Source organism: Lithobates pipiens, unplaced genomic scaffold, assembly GCF_037356315.1.
Source record: "Lithobates pipiens isolate NorthernLeopardFrog02 unplaced genomic scaffold, aLitPip1_a1.2 Scaffold_1, whole genome shotgun sequence".
Lineage (NCBI taxonomy): Eukaryota > Metazoa > Chordata > Amphibia > Anura > Ranidae > Lithobates > Lithobates pipiens.
Genome location: NW_027507685.1, coordinates 83,053,319 through 83,078,016, shown reverse-complemented (window position 1 = coordinate 83,078,016; position 24,698 = coordinate 83,053,319). Strand labels below are relative to the sequence as shown.

General features: G+C 47.8%; 1 protein-coding gene across 1 annotated transcript in view; it reads right to left on the bottom strand.

Annotated features, from left to right (window-relative positions):
* PPP6C (protein phosphatase 6 catalytic subunit) overlaps positions 1-21,996 on the bottom strand; it is a gene marked incomplete at its 5' end in the record, with an annotated part of 221,407 nt that extends 199,411 nt beyond the window's left edge. The window contains one exon of the mRNA XM_077485847.1: positions 21,892-21,996. Coding sequence (XP_077341973.1) covers positions 21,892-21,996 — 105 coding nt within the window. The remainder of the gene's footprint in view (positions 1-21,891) is intronic.
* Between the last annotated feature and the right edge of the window lie 2,702 nt (positions 21,997-24,698).

Genomic DNA, 24,698 nt, shown 5'->3' with positions numbered 1-24,698 from the left:
CCCATCAAAATATTCCATCCTAAAAATATCATCTATTTTCTCAAACCATACTTTTAGTGTAGGCTCTTCCACTTCTCTCCATTTCTTCGGGATCACTCTTTGCTATATTTAATAGTTGGGGTATCAGGGACTTTTTATATTCTTTTAAAGATAATTCTGTCTCATGGAACAGGAATACCCATGGGTTTTTTGGAACTTGGACATTCATTATCTTTTCCACATATTTTAGTGTTTACTCCCAATGTTTTTTAATCTTTGGACAGTTCCACCACAAGTGGGCCATAGATCCTATCTGTCCACATCCCCAACACTCACCAGATTGGGTTCAAGCACGCTTAACACCTTTAATGGAGGATGCGATTAAAGCTGCTAATCTTCCTTTTAAGCCCTGCAGGGCAGAGGAAAATGCATCTTCAGTCACATATACAGGGGCTGAAGTGTGAGAAGCAGTTAAACCACCAATTGCTACCAATGCCTCACCCTGGCTTGCCATGTCAGTTATCTCCGGAGAGAATGACAATGTGGAGGCATGTCTGGAGTTCCCAGCGCCTGGGGTGGTTTTGGTGCTTTAAGCCTTGAAGCCATAGTCAAAGCACAAAAAGCAAAAAAGGTACTCTAAGAACTGTTCTATTTATTTGAACAATAGTAGGAACAGTGGTAGCATAGAATGATCTAATGCTAAACAATATGTTTTTTCCTGTACTGCAAATGCCTGTGTAAACCCCTCACGTGCACCGGCGCTTCTGTGCCCTGTCACAGGTTTGCTTCAGCTGCTCCGATAGACACTGTTTCCCAGAGTATCAGCTTTAAGCTTTTTCAGGTGTGAGCCTGATTTTCTATGTGCCACGCCCTTTTCTGTCCTTTAGCAAGAATCACCTCAGAGGGGAGGGGATTTACACAGCCGTTTTATCTGTTTTTCAGATTTCTGCTTGTTTAAACATAACATGTATCCCTATCCACTCAGTTTCCCCATTTAGGGGGAGAGGAGACCCCCCCCCCCCCGCCCCTCCAGCTGCTGTGAGACACACTGTATTAGCACAGATTTAAATAGGGTCTGTGCACTAGTACTTCCTCTAGAGGCGTTTTTAAGGCATTCTACAATATAATTGAAAGAAAACTCATAGGTGGACTTTGCAGTTCCTATGCTTTCCTTTTACTTTTTCCTCGCTGCAGGATACTGCTGTAAACAGACAGATCCAAACTTCACTCATCACAGCGGGCAGAGTGGTTAAACCTTCAAAGACCGGGGACCTTTTAATAGGGGTTCCACTTCCACGCCCATCTATAACACTGCTCAGGACAGCTTTAAGTAATGTAGCAAGACCAAAAAGAGTCCTGGCTCCTAGGATGCAGCCCTCAAAGGGGAACGTTACAGGCAAAACCTTGTTCTTCAATGCGTGGCCCGTGTACCATCCTGGAGTCGCAGTGGCAAGATGAATCTGGTTGTGGAGGCTTTTTAAATCCAGCATGGATCCCTCCTGGAGCTCCGCAGAGCACATCTTCACTCATGCCAACACCTTTAGACACTGGCGAAAAAAGTTAGGTACTCTTGGAAGGAGGAGGGGTTATATAGGGGAGTCAACTTCCTGTATTGGGTGTGCCAGTGTCAACACCTGAAGGTAGCTATAACCCACTAAGTAAATACTCTCTCTGTGTCCTATGATGTACGATAAAGAAATTTTTCAAAATTGTCGTTTTGTTTATAGTGGAAAAAATTTAAAGGGAAAAAAAAAAAAAAAAAAAAAAAAAAAAAAAAAAAAAAATCGCAGAGGTGATCAAATACCACCAAAACAAAGCTCTATTTGTGGGTAAAAAAAGGGACATCAATTTTGTTTGGGTGCAATTGTCAGTTAAATCAAAGCAGTGACGAATCGCTAAAAGTTCTCTGGTCAGGAAGGGGGTCAATTCTTCCGGGGGGCTGAAGTGGTTAAACATTGATTTGAATTGTTTTATTAGCAATAGATGAAACTTATTTAATAATCTCCTGTGGTCTGCTTATGTATTTTTTGTACTGTTAAATATCTGGTATTGCAAATTAATTGATTTTAAACAACATTGTTGGAAGGAAGGTTTTCAAATTTTTTATATTTAATTTTTAAAAAAATTATTATTTGCCATTATTTATTTTTATTACTTTTTTTACAATTTGAGATTTACATGTTCAATATATTGGATTATATGTGGAGTCATGTATAACATGGTTAAAGTGGTGTTTCAGCTGTAAAAAATTTTTTTAAAAGTCAGCAGCTAAAAAAAATAAATAAAATTAAAAAAGTAGCTGCTGACTTTAAGACCCCTTTCACACCACACTGCGATTGCGTGGGTGGTAAAACGCCGCTATTTTTAGCGGCGTTTTACTGCTGGATTTGCGGCTGATTTTGGCCGCTAGCGGGACGCTTTTACCCCCCGCTAGCGGCTGAGAAAGGGTTAAAGCCACCGGCAATACGCCGCAATAGCGGCATTTTGCTGGCGGTATTAGAGCGGTTCCCCATTGATTTCAATGGGGAGCAGCGGTGGAGGAGCGGTAAACACACTGTTCCTTCACCGCTCCAAAGAAGCTGCTGGCAGGACTTTTCCCCAACGTCCTGCCAGCACACCGCTGTAGTGTGAAAGCCCTCGGTTCACAGAGCTGAAGAGCAGGGAGAGGTAAGTGTAAACAAACCTCTCCCTGTGCTTCCTAGTTGGCCGCCACTGATCGTCTGTTCCCTGTCATAGGGAACGACGATCAGAGACATCACACGCCAAGCCACGCCCCCTACCTTAAAAAACACACAGGTCACACTTAACCCCTTCACTTCCCCCTAGTGTTAACCCCTTCACTGCCAGTGACATTTTTACATTAATCAACGCACTGATCGCTGTATTAATGCCAATGGTCCCAAAAATTTCAAAATTGTCCGACGTGGCCCCCCCACAATTTCGCAGTCACATTGCTGAATGAAAGAATTTTGTTTGAAATTTTCACTTGTTTTTAACATTCTGTTTTTAAAACGAATGCCATTTCTGAACGAAAACCTCATACATTGGCCGAAAATTTATTTGACTAAGAAGTTTTCTAATATTTCCAAATTTTCCCGTCACTGTGGTTGAAAATGAACATCAATTTGACCCACTTTTTTTGCAAACTCCCGAAGGCGCCCCCCCCACCAGAGAGTCAGGCGGGTACAAAGCTTCATGCAGTAACATTTTAGCTCGCAGACTTGTTTGGCTTACTAAACCAGGGACGCTTTTGTCCTTCAGCAGGCGCCTTGTCGGACTGGGAACGCTTACCTGCTGACCCGGGTGAAAAAGCCATTTTTTGGAGGAGAAAAAGGAGGGCCCTTGCCTACGGCGTGGCTCCTTACCCTTCCTGGACTGTATAAGCAACGTGCTCTTCCCACCAGTAACATTTTTAATAATGTCATCCAGCGAGGCTCCAAAGAGCCACCCACCTGGGAAGGGCAAATTTGCCTGGTTTTCTGTGGACAGCCGATTCAGACTGGGGTCATGCGGTGACTGGCAGCCCTTGTTCTGACGTGTCATAGGATGTGGACCAGGACCGTTCGGACAGTGAGAATGACTGTGTCCGGGTTAGCGCAGGGAAAAGCTCAAGTAGGAGCACGTATTACTGCAGTGCGGGATACCCTGAAGATAGAGGTTCCTGCTGCATCCTCTTTTTTTTTTTTTTTTTTTTTTTTTTTAGATGCCTGGTCCGCAGACCAGCATTTCAGCCAAATCAGGCGCTATAGCACCACTGCTGATACTTATGCTCTAGAGAGCAGGGGGACCGTATCCAGGGCCGCATCACAGACATACTTAAGGCCATGCACCAACCGGTCTGCCAGCTCTAAGTAGACCGGGGGAGACTGTTGCTTCTCCAAATCACGATGCAACAACTTTGCCCATTCAGCAAGCGTCTGACACCAAGGCCGTGGCCAGCACAGGAGTCTTTTCTACTGGAAATGTGGTTACTTTAAAGAGGGATTCCACCAAAAAAAAAAAAAAAATTTAAAGCCAGCAGCTATAAATACTACAGCTGCTGACTTTTAATAAAATGGACACTTACCTGTCCCGGGTTCCAGCGATGCCGGCAGCCGAGGCCGATCGATCGGCTCTCGGCTGCTGCCGCCACCATTCTAGGTGAGGGAATCAGGAAGTGAAGCGAATCGGCTTCACTTCCCGGTTCCCTACTGCGCATGCGCGAGTCGCGCAATAGGAAATCTCCGCGCTGTCACTGGGACCCGTGTGTGTCCCAGCAGACAGCGCGCCAGGGCAGGAAATGGCGTAGACTCCCACGGGAGTCTATGCCCGGAAGTGGGTGTAAATACCTGTCTGACAGGTATCTCCACCCCCCTCCCCCCTGAAAGGTGTCAATTGTGACACCGGAGGGGGGGAGGGATCAGATCAGCGGAGGTTCCACTTTAGGGTGGAATCCCGCTTTAACATGGATACGACTGGAAGAGACATCCATTTTTTCAGGAGGCTCTCCTCAAAGGGGTAACTCACCGCCATTCTTCTTGGGACTGAAAAAGGCCCGCTGCAGACTTCCCCATTCCTTGTAGATGAACTTATTAAAATTAATCAAATACGGAAACACCTTAGGCGTGCGGACCGGTTTGCGGGACCCAAAAGGGACTGCTACCTCAGCAGAGGTTCCTGCCGCATCCTGTATCTTCAGGGTATCCCGCACTGCAGTAATACGTGCTCCTACTTGAGCTTTTCCCTGCGCTAACCCGGGACACAGTCATTCTCACTGTCCGGTCCTGGTCCGCATCCTATGACATGTCAGAACAGGGGCTGCCAGTCACCGCATGACCCAAGTCTGAATCAGAGCTGTCCACAGAAAACCAGGGTTTTTTTTACCCTCCCTTGCAACGGCATGCCACTTGCACCCTGGTAACAAAGGTCTCCAGGACCGCTGACAAAGCGTCCATGGGCACCGCATTTTTTGCAGGTGAGCCAGTTGCAATAGCAGGGATGTCTGGGGAAGAAGCTCCAGCTGACCCTCACTCGCATGCCACAACTTAGGGACTTAAAGTGGAAGTAAACACATGGATTTAAACAGTTAAAAAAAAAAAAAAAAAAAAAAAAGAAAAAAAAAAAGCATGTCGGGAATGCTAACTGCACATTGGCTGTGCTCCCAGCCTAACTATCAAACCATCCAATGGCTGGTGTCATAACGAATCACATGTGCAGCACCATAGCAGTTGAAGATTAAACAGAGGCAAAGATGGCAGCTTCCTTGGCTGAAAATGATAGGGGAGTTTACTTCCACTTTAAGGCAATGTACAAAAATTCCATCCTCCTAGCTGCTCACAGACTGAGGGGGCCCTCCGCAGTACTAACCACCCAGACCGAGTGCTGCTGCTAACTGCTCTGCCTTGGTTCAGTCACAAAGTGCTCAGTGTGAAAACCGTGATGTTCTGAGGTACATAGACCCAGCACTAGGAGGTAAAAATGCACTGAGGCTAAGAAAATGGCCGCCGGCCGTCCTTAGTACAAAAATCACCAAGAAAATGGCCGCCGAACCTTCTAGAAAATGGCTGACAGCCTATACACTACAGGAAAATGGCCGAGGCCCACGCGGAGGCCTTTCCTGAGAATCTTTACTCAGGCACCTCACAGTGAAGAAAAAAGGACAGAAAGGTAAAAAACGGACCCTAAAAGACAGCGCAGCCCCCCGCCAAAGTCCGGAGCCGCCCCAGAGGACCCCCGGCCTAGGTGCATACGTCGCACCAGTCACAGAACGGCCCCAGCAGGGGGAGGAGAGAATGAGGGGTGGGGAGAGAGGAAAGGGAGAATGAGAGACCCCCTAGTCGACCTCCCAGGGAATGCCCAGCTGCTCTATCCTGCCGAGGCAGGGAGAGACATACTTACCCTTCCTGTCAGGATTGCTGGACGCATTCCACCACAGACCCATCAACCGAGCAGTACAGGGTGGCTGACACTGACACGGACAGCAGTAGCCTGGTCATATGTGTGCCCCGGAGCATATATCTCACCGGCCGCCCCTGGAGCATAAGGGGCATGTCGTGGCTGACCCAGTGCGTAGCTAGGGCCTGCTCACGTTCGATGGCCAGGCTGGGAAGACTACAAGAATCCATATTATCCAGCCTGTCACCCAGCCGGATGTTGATTGTAGATCACAGGATCAAAAATTTTAGAAAAAAATCCCAGGACCAATGGTCCCCTCAGGGAGCCAGGTCCTACTTTACTAGGCAGAAAAAAAAAACAGCTGCAGGAAGCAGAGTGACGGGTTATAGCCAGAGGGACCACCCCCTGGGTGGTGCTGTGCAGTCTTGCTGTTTTTACATGTGTTACATGTTCTGCCTAGTCCTCTCCTGAAGGTGGCGTGATAAACCTAAGGTCAAGACTTAAAGGAGCTGTGTCCGTCAATGAATGAAAGAGAGAGAAAAAAAAAATATATATATTTTTTACTTTTTGCTATAAATATCCTTTTAAAAAAAAAAAAAAAAAAAAAAAAAAAAAAAAAACTAACACACACACACACACACACACACACACACACACGATTTTTTTCCTCAGTTTAGGCCGATACGTATTCTACAGATTAAAAAAAAAAAAAAAAAAAAAAAAAAAACTGAGTTAGACTTACCACGGTGTTTCTAAGAGCCTTTCAGGACAACCCCGGAAGAGTATCGCTCCACCTTCTTCTCAGGAAACACATGCCCACTTTAAAAACACCTCCTCTTCCCCCATGGCTTCAGTTATTGTGGCCTTCTGACACTAGAAAACTAAGCACAGAAAAAAAAACACACCACCCTGATAGACCTTAATACAATTACTAAGAATAACCTAGGGAGGGAAGTAACGGTTGTCCTGAAAGGCTCTTAGAAAGACCGTCACCGGTAAGTCTAACTCAGTTTTTCTCAAATCGCCTTTCAGGACAACCCCGGAGAGGATAACCGAGAAACTTGCCCTAGGGTGGGACTACTGCCTGCAGTACCTTCCTGCCGAAGGCCTGATCTGCCGCAGACAGTAGATCTAACCGGTAGTGCCAGAGAAATGCCGAATAACTGGACCAAGTGGCAGCCTTGCAAATCTGTTCAGGCGTCGCACCGTCCCTTTCAGCCCAGGAAATGCCTGTGGATCTAGTAGAATCAGCGGCAATACCTGAGGGAGGCATTTCTTGTTTCGCTTTACAGACTTCTGCTATAGCCAACTTAAGCCACCTACCCAGCGTACTCTTTGAAGCTTTCTCCCCCTTATGCGATCCCGAAAATATCACAAAAAGGGCGTTTGATCTTCTAAAATCCTTAGTCATTTTTAGAAATTGCAGTAAGCATCTCCTTACATCCAACATGTGATAAACTTCCTCTCCTGCATTAGCTGGGGTTGCAGAGAAGGTAGGCAACACCATCTCCTGAGTCCGATGAAAGGCTGAGGATACTTTAGGTAGAAATGCTGGATCTGTCTGAAGAACCACTCTGTCTGGAAATACTCTAAGGAAGGGTTCCGTAATTGCCAAAGCTTGCAGCTCGCTGATCCTCCTAGCCGAGGTGATGGCCACTAGAAAGATCGTTTTAAGAACCACCTTCTGTAATGAAGCTTCTTGTAAGGGTTCAAACGGCGCTCCTGAGAGACCCTGCAAAACTGTCAAATCCCAACTGGGAAAGTCTTTAAAGGGCTATCGGTCTATTTCGAGCGAGAGCCCTAAAAAATCTAGAAATTAAAGTTTCTTTTGATAAAGTCTTTTCAAAGAAAACTGATAAGGCCGCCACCTGAGCCTTCAGGGTACTGGCTGCTAGCCCCTTCTCCATTCCTTCATGGAGAAACTCCAGAACGGACACCGTGCTCTTGACTGAGGTCTCTGGACCTACACCAGGAGTTGAACTTCTTCCAGACTTTCATGTAAATTGCCTGTGTGACTGCTTTCCTGCTGGATAGCAGAGTTTTTACCACCTTATCTGAGAGCCCTTTTGCTTTTAAGAGATCCTCCTCAGAAACCAGGTGGTTAGCTGTAGAGGTTCCACCTCTGGATGATTTACTGTCCCCTGGGATAATAGGTCTTTCCTGGGCAATAACCTCCATGGAGGTTTCAAAGCTAGATTTCGAAGCCCCGCGAACCAAGGTCTTTTTGGCCAAAAAGGAGGAGTGACTAGTATCAAGTCCGTCCTTTCCTTTCTGAATTTCCTCAGAACTAGTGGAATTAGGGGAAAAGCGTAGCGCAGCTGGTAGTGCCAAGGGTGGGCAAACGCATCCAGCCCTACTGACGCGTCCCCTCGGTGAAGAGAAAAGAATCTGTCCACCTTCGAGTTTTGCTGGCTGGTAAAAAGGTCTATCTGGGGAACCCCCCAAGCCTCGGAAATAAACAGGAATACCTCCTGATTCAGACTCCACTCTGCCTCTATCAATTTCCGCCTGCTTAGGAGATCTGCAAATAAGTTCTGAGAACCTTTCAGATGCACTGCCAATAGTGAGGCCATATTCCTGCTCTGCCCAGGTTAACAAAGGACTGGCCAACTCCATCAAGCCTCTGCTCCTGGTACCCCCCTGCTTCGTTATATAGGTTACTGCAGTTGTGTTGTCTGACAACACCTGGACATGGTGACCCCCTCAAAGCCTGCTGAAAGGCCAACAAACCCAGAAAGATCGCCTTCAGCTCCCTCCAGTTGGATGATCGTCGGGCTTCCCATTTGGACCAGACCCCCTGAGACGTTGGACCATCCAGGCGGGCCCCCCAACCCCAGGCACTTGCATCTGTCAGTTGCTTGTCCATGGGAAAGGTCCACGCCAGACCCCTTGAGAGGTTTGCTTGGTCTCTCCACCACCAGAGAGCCCTTTTCGTCCTTGTAGAGATCCTTATCTTCTTTTCCAGAGGATCCTGATGGGACGGGCTTGACAGAATCTCCCTCTGAAGGGGTCAGGAATGTAACGCCTTCCACAAACAAATTTGGGGACAACCTGTCCCACTGTTCGCGAAAAGCTGGCAGCCCCCCCCCGGGGAGAGATTGTCACTTGCTCTTAGAGGTCTGCTCTGGGGGAGATCTAAAGAGAACTCCGCCCCAACCTCTACCTCTCTGTGAACCCCACCGGCTCTTAAGGTCCTGGTCTTTTTTATGGGACTGTTGAAGAGCACAAAGATTTCTCTTGGCAACTTGCTTTTTCTTGGCCGGAAAGGCCTTCTTATCAGCCATCCTGTCCAGCACCGACTCTAGATCGGGACCGAAGAGAAAGTCACCTGAAAAGGGCAGACTACAAAGTTTGACCTTAGAGGCTGTGTCCTCCGCCCATGTTTTCAGCCAGATTGCCCTCCTGGCCGAATTCACAAGAGCTGAAGACCTGGCGGCTAGCTTAACCGACTCTGCCGATGCGTCCGCCATATATTTGACCGTATTCAAAATCAGTGGGAAAGACTCTAAGAGATCCTTGCGGGGTGTCCCCGCTTTTACGTGGCTCTTCAGTTTCTCCACCAAGCATTCCAGGTTCCTGGCCACCAGTGTAGCAGCCATGGCCGGCTTCAGACTAACACTGCATCCCAAGCCTTTTTGAGGATGGAGTCAGCTTTCTTGTCCATTGGGTCTTTTAGGATTCCCTTATCCTCAAAAGCTAGATCTGTTTGTCTAGATCAGGGGTGCTCAACCTGTGGCTCTCCAGCTGTTGCAAAACTACAAGTCCCATCATGCCTCTGGGTGTCATGCTTGTGGCTGTCGGAGTCTTGCTATGCCTCATGGGACTTGTAGTTCCGCAACAGCTGGAGAGCCACAGGTTGAGCACCCCTGGTCTAGATACTTGTGAAGAAGCCGCATCGGCTCTGGGCTTCTTGTTCCATACCTCAGCGTCCTTTTCCTCAAAAGGAAACCTTCTCTTGAGGGCCTTGGAGAAAAAAGGGTCTCTTTCTAGGTCTTTCCACTCTGTTTTCACTGTATCCGAGAGGACCCTGTGGACTGGAAAAACTCTACGTTTTGTTTCCTCCAACCCCTGGTACATTTTTTTCGTGAATCGACAGCTGTACTTTTTCTAGAGTCGTGTAGATTGCCCTTAAGATATCATCTACCTCCTCTAGTGAAAGCTTATACCAAGAGTCCCTGCTAACTTCTTCCTCTTCCTCCTCTTCAGAGTCCCTGATGGAGACAAGAGTACTACCCCCTTCGTCGCCAGAGTCCTTGGTCTCAACCGGTCTAGATGACGATGCCCTGGGCTAAGGGGGCAAGTTCTGAGGCTCAGTCTGCCTGGATGGGTTTTGTATCAAGATGGATCGAACTCAATGAGTTTGTCAGTTCTTTAACTGAGGAAAATAACGCCTTATACTGCTGGGATGTTTCCTCTTCCACCAACTCCTTGATACAAACTCTGCACATTGCCTTCTGCCACGAGTCTCTAAGGGGGTTCTTGCAAGGAGGACATTTCCTCTGGCTTGGTTTAGACTTTCCTAGTGACTTTTCCTGAAATGACATACAGTTTAAACTCACTAGGTGTTTACCTGTAAGCCCACTATCACCAAGCTAGTGCAGAGACCCACCACTAACAAGCCACCAGTGAGACCCCCTGAACCATGCTGCAGGGCCCGAGAGACGTCACCTCTGACCCTGCAGCAACAGACAAAAAACACCACAAGGATAGCCCATTAGTGTAGCAGAGGGCGACACTGCACATTACCTACCTGGGCTGGACCAGTGCTAGGGACACCTGCCTCCGCTATTGCAGTCTTGCCCTCGTCCATTACGCCGAGTGGAACAGCTTTTTGCTATTCAATTCCGCCATTCATTTGAATTTTTCCGGCCGCCGCATCATCAGGGCTGGCTGGAAGCGAAAGCACACTGTCACCTGACCCGCCCCTTGGTCCCTGCGTTACAGGCGCTTGAACCACAGCGCCACGCCCTCAGAGCACCCGTGCGTCACCGGAAACTACGATATTGCCGGCCGGGACCTGGAGCCAAGAACGGAGCATTTTGCTGACCTGCAGCGACCTCCGCCAGCAGCAGAGCCCGCCCTGCGCTATCCAGCGGACTCCAGGCACACAACGCTGGCACTCCGAGGGTCCTCGCTCCCATGAAATAGCGGGACCAGGAGCCCCCTCCCGCTGGAGACGCTGCTGGGGGTCATGAACACAACAATCCGGAGAGTGTAGCTTACCCATGGTTCCAGGCACATGCTTCCCTCATGGAGGAAACAATAACTGAAGCCACGTGGGAAGAGGAGGTGTTATTAAGGTGGGCATGTGCTTCCTGGGAAGAAGGTGGAGCTACACTCTCTCCGGGGTTGTCCTGAAAGGCGATTTGAGAAAAAATATATTATATTATATATAATAAGCGTATATTGATTGGATTGCGCAAAAGTTAGAGCATCCACAAAATGGATAGAATTATGAAATTTTAATTTTTTTACTAGTAATGGCGGCGATCTGTGATTTTTATATTGCGACGCGATATTGCGGCGGACATATCGGACACTTATGGCACCATTTTGGGACCAGTGACAGTTATACAGCAATCCGTGCTATAAAATGCATTGATTACTGTATAAATGTCACTGGCAGGGAAGGGGTTAACACCAGGGAGTGATAAAAGGGTTAACTGTTTGTCCTAGGAGTGATTCTAACTGTAGGGGGAGGGGACTTACAAGGGGAGGAGACCGATCGGTGTTCCTCTAATGGGAACACACAGACCGGTCTCCTCATCTGTTTATACACACACACACACACACACATCCACGATCCTGCTCGGTTAACAGGCAATTGCGGGTGCCCAGCAGACATCGTGGCAGCCAGGCACGCGTATTGGGTCCTGAGTGAAATGCGGCGGCACACCACAATGCAGGGAATCCCATGACGCAATATGACGCGCGCCTGGAGGGACAAAGGGTCCCTGCGGACGTCATGACAATACAGCGGTAGGGAAGTGGTTAAACAACCTTGACAAGGGCCAAATTGTAATGGCTAGCCACTAGATATCTGGGTCAGAGCATCTCTAAAACTGCATCTCTTGTGGGAGGTTTCCATTCTGCAGTGGTCAGGACCTACCCCAAGTGGTCCATGGGCGCCAGGAGCAAATGGTTGGCGCTGACACATGGGCGTCGCCAACCCATCAGAACCCGCGTAGTCCGTTCTGCTAGCGGGGAAGAAAAGCAAAAGCTGCAGGGATTTCAATCTGTGGCGTGGCTATAGCAGGGCTCAAAACAAGAGATCATCACACTCCAGGTCAGTGGGACTGGGGTGGGGGGGGGGGGGGGGTGAGGAGGGGGTCCTGTACAAGTTCACCTTACAGCTTTTGCAGCATCCATTGGCTCCTGCTACTGTCAATCAACTCCTAGCATGTCTAGGCGTTGAGCCCACAGGTGTGCCACTATAGGAAGATGCGTTCTATGGTTGCACACAAAGAAAAAGGAGGAAATCAAGGCGAGTAGAAAATTCTGGACAGCCGAACTCCAAATGAAACTTCTCGTGCCTTCATTAGAAAATCAGGATCACACTGTACATGTCACAGCAAAGTAATATAGAACCCCAGAACAAATGGACTTCTTGTCGTTTCTTCCCAAACTGGCAAGAAATCCTGAAGTCTCCTGCCTACTGGGAGATCGTCATTGTTTTTTTAGGGGATTTCTTGGGGTTTCTAAACAGTACCCTGACAGACTCCGCATCTTCCTGAGGATTCCAGGGTCTTTTGTCTGGTCTTTTTCCTTATCGGTTTGTCGAAAATTCTTCGTCTGCTGCACCACTTTTTCTGTGGGAAAGCTTTCCATTTGTCTGCAGTCCCGTCAAGGGTAGCCTCTACTTCTGGCCCGAGCATCAGGTCCCCTGAAAAAGGAATTCTGCAGTTTTACTTTAGAAGCCGAATCCCCTGACCAAGTATTTAGCCAGAGGGCTTTTCTTGCTGAGTTAACAAGCGCTGAGGATCTGGCAGATATCCTGATAGACTCTGCAGAGGCATCTGCCATATATGTGATGGCCTTAAGTGATGTAGGGAAGGACTCCAATATATCTTTTCTGGAGGTACCTGCTACCACATGACTCGCCAACACTCCAAATTCTTAGCTACAACTGTAGCTGCCATTGCGGGTTTCAGATTGGCTAAAGATGAATCCCAGGCTTTCTCCAGTAGCCCATCTGCCCTCTTGTCCATCGCATCTTTGAGAAGCCCCATATCCTCCAAGGCTAAATCAGTCTTCCTAGACACTTGTGAAAAGGCAGCATCTATTTTTGGTTCTTTATTCCACACAAATTCCTACTTTTCCTCAAAAGGAAACCTCCTTTGAAGGGCTTTAGAGAAGAACTGCCCTTTTCCTGACGCCTTCATGGCAGCACACACTGGGTTGTGACTCCACCCCCACAACCTGACGGATTGGATTAACTATAAATTTGAAGGGGAGACACCCTGCTGCATTCTCTTTTTTTATCCTCACCTGAAGGGTTGGACGGACGGAGTTTTCCTGTTACAGATGAATAAGCCTCTACCGCATTCGCCCCAGCAGGTTCAAGCCTCTCCTGTTTGGAAGTCCCTCCTGTACAGTCTCTAAAGGAGCTTCTATGGAGGGAACCCCCGCTCTGGTGGTCTCAAGGGGCTACTGGATTTCTGGCATTACCAAAGCTTTAAAGAAGCTTTTTTACCTTTGCAGTGGACTCCCCTTCTTTTGCCTATTAATTCCTCTTATTTAAATAATATCCATCTTTTATTCCTATAGTAAGTGGTGGTTTATATTCCCTTTTTTTCCTCTACCTTTGGGATTGCTGTCTCTTGTAATCCCCTGTCATGGCCGCCGTTTGTTTCTCCTTCAGTGGCGTTTTCTCTATGCTGTAATTCCAGCCTAGATGGAGCCGTTCGGCCACTCTGAGCACGTGCAGTGCTAGTGTTTCTCCCCCCCCCCCCCCATGTTTTTAATGTGTGTTCCCTTATCCAAAATGGCGCCGGGACACTTCTGTGCATGCGCAGAGCGTCAATTATCCGCCGCAATGGCGCCATTTTCAAATACAGAGCTGTATTTCTCTGATTCTGCCACACGTTAAATGCTGCATTTTTTTGGCAGCCCGTCTAGATCAAGAGGCGCAAGTTCCAGCCATGGGAGAAGGTCTAGCCATACGTCTAGCAGGATGTCCCGCAGGAGCCGCTCAAGATCTCCTTCATGGCACTGAAGACACAGCCACTCACGCCACAGTCGATCAAGTCGCAGGAGATCTCCTTCCTCACAATGTCAAAGCCGCCACACCCAACCTGCAGCAAACGCTTGCTGGGTATGCGGCGCTCCGGCACCGCCAGATAACTTGCCTGTCGCAGACGCAAGAATTGCTACAGACCTCATAAGAGAATCAGTGCGGAAGTCCATACTGGAAACAACAACACCAGCATTAGATAGAGCTGCTCCCAGTACGTCTTCAGCAGACCCCCATCTCACTCAGGCATCACAATCTTCCTCTGAAGATGAGGGCCAGGAGATGTCAGTGGGCTTTGATTTTTCCCTGGTGGAACCCTTTGCAGAAGCATTCGGCTGGCAAGATGATGCGGCGGAACCTCAGAAAATACGGAAATATTTTCCAAACCTAAAAAGAGATCCGTTATCCTTCCCATTTATAGAGGAGCTGGAGGATCTCATTAACCACTTCCCGACCAGCGCCAAGACGATGTACGTCGACAGAATGGCACGGGCAGGCATATTGGCGTACATGTACGTCCAATCTTCAATGCTGCCCTGCCATCGGGAGCGCGCCGCCGGCGGCGCGCTCCCGCGCTGGTCGGGATCCCCGTGAGTCCGGTCGCGGGACCCGATCGCCGCGGGTATCCCCGCGATCGTCTCACGGGATGGCTGAATGGAGGAAATGCCGTGTAAACAGCATTTCTCCATTCTGCCTAGCAACTAGTGACGCTGATCTCTGCTCCATGTGATTCGATCAGAGATCAGTGTTCACTAAATGAAAGCCCAACCCCCCCACAGTTAGTAACACACCCCTAGGAACACTTAACCCCTACACTGCCACCCACTGGTTAACCCCTTCACTGCCAGTGTCATTTACACAGGAATCACTGCATTTATATAGCAGTGATTACTGTATAAATGACAATGGTCCCAAAAATGTGTCAAAAATGTCCGATGGGTCCCCCACAATGTCGCAGTCACAATAAAAATCGCTGATCGCCGCCATTACTAGTAAAAAAATGAAATAAAAAATTAATAAAAATGCTATAAAACTATCCCTATTTTGTAAACGCTATAACTTTTGCGCAAACCAATCGCTTATTGCGTTTTTTTTTTACCAAAAATATGTAGAATACGTATCGGCCTAAACTGAGGGAAAAAAAGGTTTTTTTTTAATATATTTTTGGGGGATATTTATTATAACAAAAAGTTAAAAATAATGCGTTTTTTTTCAAAATTGTCGCTCTATTTTTGTTTATAGCGCAAAAAATAAAAACCGCAGGGGTGATCAAATACCACCAAAAGAAATCTCTATTTGTGGGGAAAAAAAAAAAAAAAAAAAGGACGTCAATTTTGTTTGGGAGCCACGTCGCACGACCGCACAATTGTCAGTTAAAGCGATGCAGTGCCGAATCGCAAAAAGTGGTCTGGTCTTTGACCAGCAAAATGGTCCGGCCTGAAAGTGGTTAAAGACGAGTGGGAGAGGTCTGACAAAAGATCTAGTCTTACAAACAGATTAGCCAAGATGTACCCTTTAAAAGAGTCAAATGTGAAGTCTTTAATTAATGCTCCCATCGTCGATTCCTCATTAATGCGCCTCACCCGCCACGTCACACTACCAATCGAGGATGCCGTTTCCTTTCGGGATGTGCTCGACCGAAAGATGGACCTAGAATTGAAGAAGGCATATTCCATGGCTGGGGGAGCCTGTAGACCAGCAATTACCACAGCAGCAGTGGCCACAGCCATTTCAGGATGGGCATCTAAAATAGAAAAAGACCTACAGGATGGCATTGAAATGGGAAAGATTATTTCCTCTCTGCAAGAAGTCAAGCTAGCAGAGGCATCAGTAGATATTATAAAGATCTTCAGCCAAGGCTATGCTGGCCTCCGTAACAGCGAGAAGAGCGCTATGGCTCAAACCGTGGATGGCCGATACAGCATCAAAAATAAATTGGTGCAGAATTCCATATGATGGCGCAAATCTGTTCGGTGCCAAGTTAGACTCTGCCATATCCAAGGTAACAGGAGGGAAGTCAGGCCTGATCCCCCTCCGACAGGAGACCCAAGACGCAGAAGGGACCTGTTTACAGACGTAATCTTCCGGACAAATAGAAAGTCCAGGTCCTACTCTCCTGCTAGGGAATTTAGAAGGGACTGGAAAAAAAACACAAAACCTTCTTTTCTAAGGATACAGAAATCTAAGGCCACCCCGGCAGGGGAACAGAAGGAACTTCACCAAGATCTGGTCAGACCATATAAAGGATTTATGGACATTGTCCACAATCCGATTCGGACACAGGTGGAAATTCAAAAACAGACTCCCACCAAATCATTTCCAGGCAACCAGAGTACCATCCTCAGTACCCCAAAGGATTCTGCTAGTAAAGTACGTAGCAGAATTGAAACAAAAGGGAGCGATCCTGGAGGTCCCATCATGCCAAAAGGGAAGAGGGTTCTACTCTTCCTTGTTTCTGCGTCCTGTATTAGACCTCAAGATGCTCAACAAGGATATCAAAGTGGAGGCTTTCAAAATGGAAAACCTTCAATCCATACTTCTAGCAATAAATCTGGGCGATTGGATGCTTTCAATAGATTTATCGGACGCTTATGTGCATATACCAATTCACCCGGCCTTTCAAAAGTTTCTCCGGTTAGCCATAAACCAACATTTCCAATTCCAGTGCCTCCCATTCGGCATCTCTTCGGCACCCAGGACATTTACAAAAGTATTGTTACCGTTGGTGGCTTTCCTCAGAGAAAAGGGATTACGCGTCCACCATTATCTGGACGACATCCTACTTTTAGCAAAGGATCAAGAGACGTTGATTCATCACCGAGAGATCCTCTTTACAACTATCCAGAAGTGGGTGGATAATCAATTGGGAAAAGAGCTGTCTGCGACCCACACAAAATATGATATTTTTAGGGGCAGATCTGAACACCAAAACAAACCAGATACAGCTCCCACAAGAGAAGATCCGGCCTCTGATACAGAAAATGCAGAAGCTGCTATCAAGGAATCACTTACCAGCCAGAGCCTGTCCGAGTGTACTAGGGTCCATGTCCGCAACCATACCCATGGTGCGATGGGCACAGTGACACGTGAGAACCATACAGAACTCATTCCTCAGGCAGTGGGATGGACTCTTAATGCGTCAGACCATCTTCATCTCCAGATCGGTGAAGCAATCGATATGGTGGTGGACGCGCCCGAGCAATCTCAGGAAATAAAAACCGATAGTCCCTCCAGACCCGGAAGTAGTCACTTCGGATGCCTGCCAGAGCGGTTGGGGGGCCCACTATCAAGACCAGGCAGCCCAGGGCCAGTGGCATATTCAGGCTCAAGGTTTGGTCTTGAACATTTTAGAGCTCAGGGAAGCCATTTATGCCTTAAGGGCATTCGCACCATTTCTGACGGACAAGAATGTGCTCATTCCAATGGACAACCAAGTAGCAGTGTCTTATGTTCAGAAGCAAGGGGGTACCAGGAGTGCCACCTTGATGGAAGAAGTTCGGCCCATCTTGGAATGGGCTCAGATACATCTAACAAGTTTAAAAGCAGTGTATGTCCCAGCGGCACAGAACATACTACCCGACTGCCTGAGTCGAGAAACGCTATATCCAACAACGAGTGGTGGTTGAACCCTTGGACTTTCTCCCTCCTTACGGAAATCTGGGGAACGCCGGAAGTAGATCTAGCAGCCACTCCGACGAATACCAAGTGCCACAGATTCCTGTCAAGAGGTTCATTCCCATCGGTGGAGGGAGTGGACTGTCTAGTTCACCCATGGAACTTCAAGTTGGGGTATATATTCCCTCCAACTCCGTTAATTGTGAGGTTCCTATCCAGGCTTCGGAGACCCTCGGTGACGGTATTTACGATTATTCCACTGTGGCCAAGGAGGCCGTGGTTCACGACACTCTTACAGCTCAGCCTTCAACCTCCAGTTCCTCTCCCAATAACTCCGGATATTCTGTCTCAAGGTCAATTTTTACATCCTGCATCAGAGAAATTGCACCTGATGGCCTGGAGATTGAGAGGGCTAGACTAAGAGCGCAAGGCTGTTCCCATGAAGTAAACCCTGATGCAAGCCAGAAAAGCCACTACCATCTATTCAAAGGTTTGGGGAAGATTCTGCTTCATGGCACAACAGAAAGGATGGAATTCCCTTTCTCCGGAACCCTCTCAGGTCTTGGAATTCCTCCAGTCAGGGGTCAACAAGGGTCTAAGCTTAAGTACCCTAAAGGTTCAGGTATCAGTTCTGTCAGCTAAAACAGATACTAAGTGGGCATTCCACCCATTGGTAATCCAATTTACAGAGCCTATCTAAACATTAAACCCCCCAGGAGGCCAGTCTTTCCATCTTGGGATCTTTCAATAGTTCTCCATGCTCTCGCTTCTCCTCCTTTTGTTCCATTTGAAACTCTTTATGGGACTTGACTTTAAAACCATCTTTTCTCATTGTGATTACATCAGCTAGGAGAGTGTCGGAGATCCAAGCATTAAGTTAGTTCTCTTTCCTGACAAAGTAGTCCTCAGACCTTCCGAACACTTCATACCCACAGTGGCAACTTCCTTCCATTACAACCATCATCCTTCCATCCTTCACGGACGATCAGGGAAATCCTCATCCACTAGATGTCAAAACAACCATCATGAACTACTTAACTGCTACCACCTCTTTTAGGAAAACTAACTCTTTTGATCATTCCCCATGGAACCAGGCGTGGGCAAGCCGCCTCCTCATGCACTATTGCATCCTGGTTAGTCAGAACCATAAAAAAAAAAAAAAGCCAATTCTTCAGCATTATAAGGAATAAATATCATTTTACTTGCACCCACCCGACTGGCGAGTTATTTCCCAGTGTGTGCTGCCATGAAGGCGTCAGGAAAATTGTATACTCACCTTTCCGTAATTTTCCTTTCCTGACGCATCTTCATGGCAGCACACAGTTGCCCTCCCTGTTTCTTTTGTGATATTTACAGAGAATGCAGCAGGGCGTCTCCCCTTCAAATTCATAGTTAATCCAATCCTGTCAGGTTGTGGGGGCGGAGTCACAACCCAGTGTGTGCCGCCATGAAGATGCGTCAGGAAAGGAAAATTACGGAAAGGTGAGTATACAATTTTCCATTTTTTCTGGATCCTTCCACTCCTTTTTAACAGTGTCTGTTAAAACTTTATGCACAGGGAAGACTCTGTTTGATCTCCTCCAGCCCCTGGTACATCTTGTCATGTACCGACAAGCTGGGTTTTTTCTTCCTGGATCTCCTGGGTAGATCATCCATCTCCTCAAGTGAAAGTTTGTATCTAGATGATCTGGCTTCTTCCTCCTCCTCAGAACCAATGGTTGAGGGAGGAATGCTTTCCCTTTCTTGCTCAGAATCACTTTCCACCTGTATGGAAGTAGACGGAGGGAGACTGGACTGAGAGCTCTGTTCTTGGCTGGAATTCTGGCCACGCTTTTTCACAAGGGAACGCACTGTCCCTAGGGCCTCTATTTTTTTTTTTTTTATAGAAGATAAGAGCTCCTTGCATGCCTGTGAGGACTCTTACTAAATCTGCAATGCAGGATCTGCACAGGGGTTTGGGCCAAGAGCCCCTTAAAGGAATTTTGCATGAGGGACATTTTTTCCCTGATGTTCTCTGACTTGGCAGTAGCTTTCTGAAACAGAAACAAAAGAACCCCAAGGACCTTCTTTAGCTATAGCCTCTAAAAAGGAGAACGGATAGCACCCACAGCCAACACCCTAAGTGCCCAGAGTCTCAATCCTTGCTGAACTGCTAATGGAACATTTACACCAAAGTAGACAGCTGCAGGTTTTTGTTTCAACAAAAAAAGAAAAACACCCAGTGATCTACAGGGAAAGAAGCACTGCTGTACCTCTCCTACCTGGGACTGGCCAGGAACCTGGGCACCTGCATCCGCCATTGCTGCTGAAGATTCTTCCTCCATAACAAACGTTGCAGCCACTGCCTGTGTGCTTTTGAATGGTGTCCTCCAAGTGCCAAACAAAAGGAAGTCCCGGCCAGAGGATCCGCCCCTTCCTCCTGCATTCCAGCAGCCGGGAACCAATCGCTGCTATGCCCTGCCGAAAGTCTCCGCCCACCGGAACAGGCGTCACTCGCCATCTAGGATTCGATGCCGCCATGCCGAGGCCTGGCATGGAATGCTTGTTCTGAGCACAACCACGGCCCCCCGAATACCATGGGCGGACGACCTCCAGCAGTCCATTACTCCTGTGAGCCGACAAAGGAAGGGACACCGGAACACCCGCCTCACGTGTGAGAAGGTGCTCGGCTGGTCTTGAGCATAAAATCTGAAGGTACTGCCAAAACCCTCTCCTTGGAGAGAGCGCAACCCCTCTGGCTCCCCAGCAGTGCGTGGAAGCAGCCGCTTTTAAAAGGGGCGTTGTCACGCAGTGTTTCCTGTGAAGAGGTGGAGCTACGCTCTCTCCAAGGTGCTGTTCTGAAAGGCGAAGGGAGAAAAAGGACATAATTTATACTTATAAGGCTTAATACGCTGCATGTATGTATGTGTAATATATATATATATATATATATATATATATATATATATATATATATATATATATATATATATATATATATATATATATATATATATATATATATATATATATATATATATATATAAATAATACACACACACACACACACACACATCAGGAGTACTTGTTCTTAAGTGGAGCTGGTCTAGTTTTAAAGCATATTACAAGAGGAGGCTATCTAGTCAGGAGCATACTGGGCAAACAGCATACGTTGGTGCTTTAATAGGTATGAAAGGATATGTAAAAGCTTTTAAAAAAAAAAATATATATAATATTATTTATATATATATATATATATATATATATATATATATATATATATATATATATATAATCACACACACACACACGTCATACTTACCGCCTCTGTGCGGTTAGTTTTGCACAGATTGGCCCGATACTCCTCTTCCGGGGTCCTTCAGCAGAGCTGCTGGCTCCTCTTCTTCTCGAGTGCTCTGTTGGGGAGCTGCTCTCCCTCAGGGCACTTGTACAGGCACGCTCCCGTGTCCTGCTGCTGCGTCTATTGACAAAGACAGCAGGAATCGGCCTCACCCCCTGCGTCATTAGATTTGAATGACAGCAGCGGGAGCCAATGGCTGCGCTGCTATCAATCTATCCAATCTGGACCCGAGACACCAGTTTTTTTTTTTTTTTTTACAGGTAAGTAAAAAGGGGCTCTGGGGGGCTGCTGCATCCCGAGGTGTCGGGTGATGGCTTTTTAATACACAGCTATCTTTATATGGACTTGTGGACTAAAAAAAATAAAAAAAATAATATATATAAAAAGTAAAAAAAAAAAAAAAAAATTTGGATGTTTAATATCATACATTTTTCATTAAATGTGTGTAAGAGATCACTGAGCACAGTGTTACACGGAACAGTATAAGGAATTTGTGTATTCATGATATTTATTAGTATTTGCTTCAACAGCGCATCATACATTTTTTCATATATTCACTTTGAGTGGTAGGCATTTTACTACTCATAGTGGTGCAGCAGTTCCTCTAATTTGCACGATTTTATTTACTATCTCCCATAGCAGCGCATATGTAATCATACAATATTTGCAGATTAAGAAAGAAGTATTAACTTTTAAAAAAAACAATGATAAGCTCGCAAACACATTGGGTGCTTTTAACACAGACCTCAAGCAAAGAAACTCCTAAAAGCAATGTATAAAAATTTATAAAAAAAAAACAACAAAAAAAATTAAAAAAAATAAAAAACACACACAAACTTGGATTACATACCTGGCCATGTATATCTCCACAAACTGTAACTGGTGTTGACACTGGTTGAACATTTGACTCTTCCAGCAGAAGATCACAAACATAATCACATAATCGCTTTAGAGAAAAAAATAAAAAAAATAAGTATTTAAATTACATTTGTAAAGTGCAGAAACCTTCCCCCCCCCCCCCCCCACAGAATACACTGCAACATTCGTATCAGTCTATCCCCAAAAGTAGCCTATACTGAAACTTCCAAGAGCTGTCAACCACACACACACACTTGGTCAGACAAATACCAATTCTAAAACTATAATAAAAATATATTTTAAAATCAATAGACCCCGGGGGGCGTGTCCGGATGCCGAGCGAGTAAGACGTGCTGCTGAAGAGCTCCTCACATCCTGCCCATAATCCGTCGTCATCCTGCCTACCACCGCATCCACCGGCCTCTGGACTCCCTCCAGCTGCCCCAGGACATTTGACACACCGGCCCCGGTGTCGATTGCGGAGCTCGGCCTGTGAATTTAGCCCGGACTAGGCGCGTGTGAGGCTTCATCAGTTGGCCTTGGGTGCCGCGATCGGCGTCAGACGGACATCCGCTCTCCCCCCGCCTGGCAGTGGTGGCCCCCTCGGAGGTGCCTGCGGTGGTGTGGGGTGGCTGTGGACTGCGGAGGGCCCGGACGGGGCCGAACCCTGCCGACACCATCTTGAGGCCTGTTGAGCCTCCAACATCCCCAGGCTCGGGTGCTGGCTACATCCGGCCGGACGGCGGCTGCTCCACCCACATCTCCGGCGGCGACCCGGTGGAGCGACTGGCCGGTGTGAGGACCCTGGAGACCCCCAGAGGAGCTGTTTAGGTGGCCATCCCTGCATCCTGTGGCCTAGGTTGCCCAGCACATCCTCCACACCAGGTACTGTGCCCAGGAGTGTTAGTTATTCCTCTGGGTGCCTCCCCCATCATTATAGAGCTATTCTCTGGGGCTGGCCCTGACCCCTTCACTGAGGAGTCCAGCAGTGCACCGTCCATCCTGCCTCCTGGAGCCTGGTACCCCATAGCGCTGCCACAGGGGATTGCTCTGGCTCTGTGGCTGGGAGGCTGCCGGCATACCACGTCTCCTGCCTTCTAGATCCTGGTGCCCGCCTGAGGCCCAGTCCTGGATCGGGACATATTGCGGATAGTTGCTCCCACCCGAAAAAAAAAAAAGTAACATCAACGGCCGCTGAGTCCGGGGCAGTGGAGTCCCCCACGGGAGCGGAGATCCTGGCAGCCATCACGGCACGCAAAGAGACCCTAACTATCAAGATTGACTTCCTAACTGTGGATGTCGGCCTCACCCGTCAAGATATGGATAAATTTTGATCCCGCATAGCGGGAGGTGGAGGACCGGGTCTCCACTGTGGAGGATGTGGTTCGGTTGGATTCCAGGGAGGTGAGGGCCCTACAACTACAGGTGAAGGCGCTCCAAGAGTGAGCTATCGCGCCTGAGGCGATTTTCAGTATCAACAACATCCGCATACTTGGTTTACCCGAGAGAGCTGAGGGACCATAGCCGGTTGAGTTTACTGAACAGCTTTTGTCCACCCTGTTTAACTTGGGTGCTATGCCGCCCACCTTCGTGGTTGAAAGAGCCAACAAGGCCCCGCCACTCCCGCCTAGACCAGGGCTCCTCCACGTCCCTTCCTACTACGTTTATTGAACTACCGTGACTGCGATCGTATCCTTGCGGCGGCACGAGCAAAATGCCGGAAATTAAATACGAAAACGCCAAATTGTCGATCTTTCCTGACTTTTCCCAGGAGGTACAGCAACACTGCAAGTCGTTCACTGATGTCCGACATCGCCTTCGGGAAAACAGAATACGTTTTGGCCTCCTGTATCCCAGCAAGCTGAGGGTCACCGACGGAGACCACACTCGCTTTTTTTGACATCCCCGAGGCTGCCACAGCGTGGTTGGACACACGATAGTGACATGACGCCAACTGGAACTGAGTGACACACATCCTGTGGAGAATAGCTGAGTATCTTCCTCTCCCCTACGGATCTGCCTTCGGGTCCTTTGTTGTCCTTCAGCACTCCTTACTCTCTGGTCCCATGACCTTCTTCATTGCTGTACTTCAACATCCTAACCCTATCACCTACATCTTTTTCCCATGGAACTGAACTAAACCCCTCCTGTTTGAGGAGCTCCGGCAGCCCTTGTGCAGACTTTAGTCCTCAACCCCCAACGGGGACTCCCCCAAGCCCTCACCGAGTTACTCCCCCTTCCCTCACCTATGTCCCGGCGAGGACGCCTGCCGGTTACAGCGACCCCTCCTCCTCCCCCCCCTTGTTTCTTGGTCCAGGACGTGACCATACTAACCTAGGTTAAAAGGGTTAGATGTTGGCAAGTTCTGGATATAGGCCTGATCTGATCACACCCAAGGTTTGACACCTTGTGTCATCAAAAGGTATTGTTTATAAGTGTTGTTAAAGAGGAAGTAAACCCTGATGGGTTTACTTCCTCTTTTTTTCCCTGCAAAGGTAAAGCATAATGGACTACTATGCATCGCATAGTAGCTCATTATGTGTCACTTACCTGACACAGGAGCCAGCGAAGTTGCCGCTGTCACCTGTAGTCCGCCGCATCCATCTTGGTTGTGGCGTCTCTCGCAGCTCCGACGAATGACAGCGGAGAAGCCGCGATGACGTCACTCCCGCGCATGCGCACGGGAGTCGCGTCTCGGAGCTCCGACGCTGCCATTCGGCGGAGCCGCGATGACGTCACTCCCGCGCATGCGCACGGGAGTCGACAAATTAGGCAAATCCATTCTTGGACTTGCCGCAT